The sequence below is a fragment of the Quercus robur genome, chromosome 2 (genome assembly GCF_932294415.1).
Source record: "Quercus robur chromosome 2, dhQueRobu3.1, whole genome shotgun sequence".
Classification (NCBI taxonomy): domain Eukaryota; kingdom Viridiplantae; phylum Streptophyta; class Magnoliopsida; order Fagales; family Fagaceae; genus Quercus; species Quercus robur.
In genome coordinates, this window is record NC_065535.1 from 63,486,020 (window position 1) to 63,489,486 (window position 3,467).

The 3,467-nt window shown below is 35.3% G+C and overlaps 1 protein-coding gene across 1 annotated transcript; it reads left to right on the plus strand.

Moving 5' to 3' along the window:
• The first annotated feature begins 1,801 nt into the window (after nt 1-1,801).
• LOC126701744 (malonyl-CoA:anthocyanidin 5-O-glucoside-6''-O-malonyltransferase-like) lies at nt 1,802-3,196 on the plus strand. Its single transcript, XM_050400093.1, has one exon. The coding sequence runs from the start codon at nt 1,802-1,804 to the stop codon at nt 3,194-3,196; it is 1,395 nt and encodes a 464-aa protein (XP_050256050.1).
• Nucleotides 3,197-3,467: the final 271 nt, after the last annotated feature.

Below are 3,467 nucleotides of genomic sequence, written 5' to 3' on the forward strand. Positions count from 1 at the left end.
GTTTGTAACGTTCATAGCTCATGTGTCAAATGTGGCATGAATCATTGAAGGTCAAGTGCATCACAATAGTTTTGCTTGTTTAGCATGCTTATGTTGTTAATTCCTATGTCACCAACATATACAAATTTCCAGCCTAAGAATTCTATCAAATTAAATTATTTTTTTAAAGGACTATCAAAATTAATTAGATTCATCAATCCGCGAAAACTGAAAAGATGTTAGAATACTGTTTTTCTATCCATTCTTCAAGTATATATATAATCTGACACCACCCCCCACCTCCCCCCCCCCCCCCAATAAATCATCAACTTTAAACATGGTAGATGCAAATGCATAAAGGTTGTACGTCTGATGGAAACGAAGATTATTGCTGTAAACATATATTTCTAAAGAAATTCAAAGAAATTGAAAAGCTAAAAGAAAAGCGCATCATGGTTAAAAAGTTTTAGTAGGACCACTACCATATCTAACACATTTAAATCAGTGTCACCACTTATATCTATATTTCCAACAATCCTGTAAACACAACAACAACCTCATTATAATAATAAAAAAAAGTAAAAAAATAAAAAAGTGGAAGAATGTGACAGCACTTAACCATATATCATAAACACTAAATAAGAATATAAAATCGATGGAAAGAGTTATTAGAATAAATGACTATTACCTAGCATATATTTGGGTGAAAAATGCATTGATCAAAAAAATTTTTTTTTTGAAAGTTTTAATTTATGGCGTCTACTTTGGATGATAACTCTTTATCATCAAACTAAGATACCAATTGATTTTTGGTGTAGGCGGGAATCCAAATCTAAATCTCTTATTCAACTATAAAAAACTTTAACAATTGAGCTAACTTTTACTTATAGACTTTCTAAAAAAAAACCCTTGTACTTATAGTATTAATGGTTATATTAGTTTGTATTAGACTACTTGCACAAAAGGAAAGAAAAAAAAAGCCCATATCTAGTGCCCATAGTTGAATCTGGGTTCGAGTACATAAGCAATATAAACAAATATTGGATGCCCACCAGAACAAAAGGCCCGGCCCATAATACGACAATTAATTTAGGTAGCTATGGACAGGTGTGATTAAAAAGGAGCCCAAATTATAGGCTCCCAAAAGTAAGCTAGCCACCTTAAAAAAAAAAAAAAAAAAAAAAAGGTAAGCCAGAAATTTGCTAGTATTTAGTGTGGGGTTGTTTTGTGCTGGGGTGTTAGTTGCAATGTGTGGCCAACTTTTAAGGAAATGGAAATTTGCTGATACTGTTGTTTGTATATTAAATTGCATATGATTTCAAAATCGCACTGGGTTGTTACATTGTTGTAATTTTAGATCAAAATTAAAGATACAGAAGAGTGATTAATACAAAAGATGTAAATAGATGAGCTAGCATGTACATCAAATCTTTTGAAATTTTGGGCGAATGTTAAAGACCCATAACGGTAGAAAGAAAGCACAACCTAAGAATTGAGCTTAGAATATTAACTCACACGCTTACAAAGAACTATTGGCAAAGCTTGGTATTAGTATTTTACAAGAGTACTTATTAGTGCACACCTTATTGCACACTGCACACTCAATTTATTTTTTGAAGTAAAATTTTGCTTTCAAATCATGATTTCAGTGTGTACGATGTGTAATAAACGGTGTTTAATAAACGTTGCATTTTGTGCAAACCATTTAATACTCTTCTCAATTACATTATAAAAGATTCAGAGAGGCATCACTGATCTTACCCCCCTCCCTCTCTCTCTCTCTCTCTCTCTCTCTCTCTCTCTCATGGCAACACAAAATTCGATGAAACTGTTGGAAGTTTGCAGAGTCTCTCCGCTCTTTGACTCCCCAAACACAGCCACTGAGTTCTCACTCCCACTCACTCTCTTTGACCTCTTTTTCTTCAAATCCACACCAATTGAGTATCTTTCCTTCTACTCACATACTCACTTAGACGACCATCTTTACTTTGACTCAATCCTCTCCAAACTCAAGCACTCACTCTCCCTCACTCTCCCACACTTTCTCCCACTTGTTGGGAAACTAATATGGCCTCCTAATTCTCAAAAACCCATAATCCATTACACTCCCGGTGATTCCATTTCACTCACTATAGCTGAATCTGATGCCAATTTTGACAATCTATCTGGACACCACGTAACTGAAGCTAGAGACTTTTGTCCTCTCGTACCCCACTTGGAAACATCAGACTCAGAAGCTTCAATTTTGACATTGCAAGTCACTCTCTTTCCAAACAAAGGGTTTTGCCTTGGCATTGTTGCAGACCATGCGGTTCTTGATGGGAAAGCCATGTCATTGTTCTTGGACTCATGGGTTTATATAAGCAAACTCGAAAAACTGATCACCAAGAACAACGCAACTTTATTACCAGAACTAACACCATTCTTTGACAGAACCGTTGTCAAATACCCAGCTACACTCGACTCGATGTTCTCAAACCGTTTGTTAGCAATGAATAGCCGTCGAAGCCTGAAGTCATTCGATTTTGAGGTTCCAGCAGACATTGTTCGAGCCACATTCGAGTTAAGCCGTACAGATATAGAAAAAATCAGGAAAAGGGTTTTGTCATGGGGTGATAAGAATGGTGAAACTAAAACAAACACATCGGAACCACTCCATTTATCAACCTTTGTCCTCACATTTGCATATACAGTGGTTTGTGTGGCAAAAGCCAAAGAAGTAGAAAGTAACAAAATGATCTACCTATATATCATAGCTAATTTCCGGTCTCGTTTAGACCCTCCGATTCCAGCCAATTATTTTGGTAATTGTGTTGGAGTAGGTGGTATAGGTGCCGAAGCAAGAGAGTTAATGGAGGAATCTGGGCTGGCCATTGCTGCTTATAGGATCATTGATGGCATCAAAAAGATGAAGGGATTTCTTAATGAAGCAGATAAATTGATTGAAATGGTGACGAGAGAGAAGGAAGTTGAAGGAACCCAAACCCAACCGGAAGTGATTTCGGTTGCCTGGTCAAACAAATTCAGGGATTATGAGAGGGATTTTGGGTGGGGAAGACCTAAGAAAGTGGAGCTCACGAACATACACAGAACTAAAGCAACTTCTATGGTGGATAACAAAAATGGGAATGGAGGAGTTGAAGTTGGTATGGTCTTAAAGAAGCATGAAATGGACCGATTTGCTTCTCTCTTTGTTACTGGCTTACAGAGCCTTTAAGATCATCTTCATGTTTTCACAAGGTGCTTTAGAGAGAGAAAAATAGGAACTCTGTTTTCATTACTCACTAAATTATTAAATAAAGACGACTTATATTATACTTGTCTCAAGTGGTATGACTCAATTTTATTTAGACAAATAAATAATAATGATTACTTTTTCTATATTTATTTTAGTTTATATGTATGTGTGTATATATATATATATATATATATGAGGATTTTTTATTTATTTGTTTTTTGGGTATAGTATCATAATGCTTAAAACAATT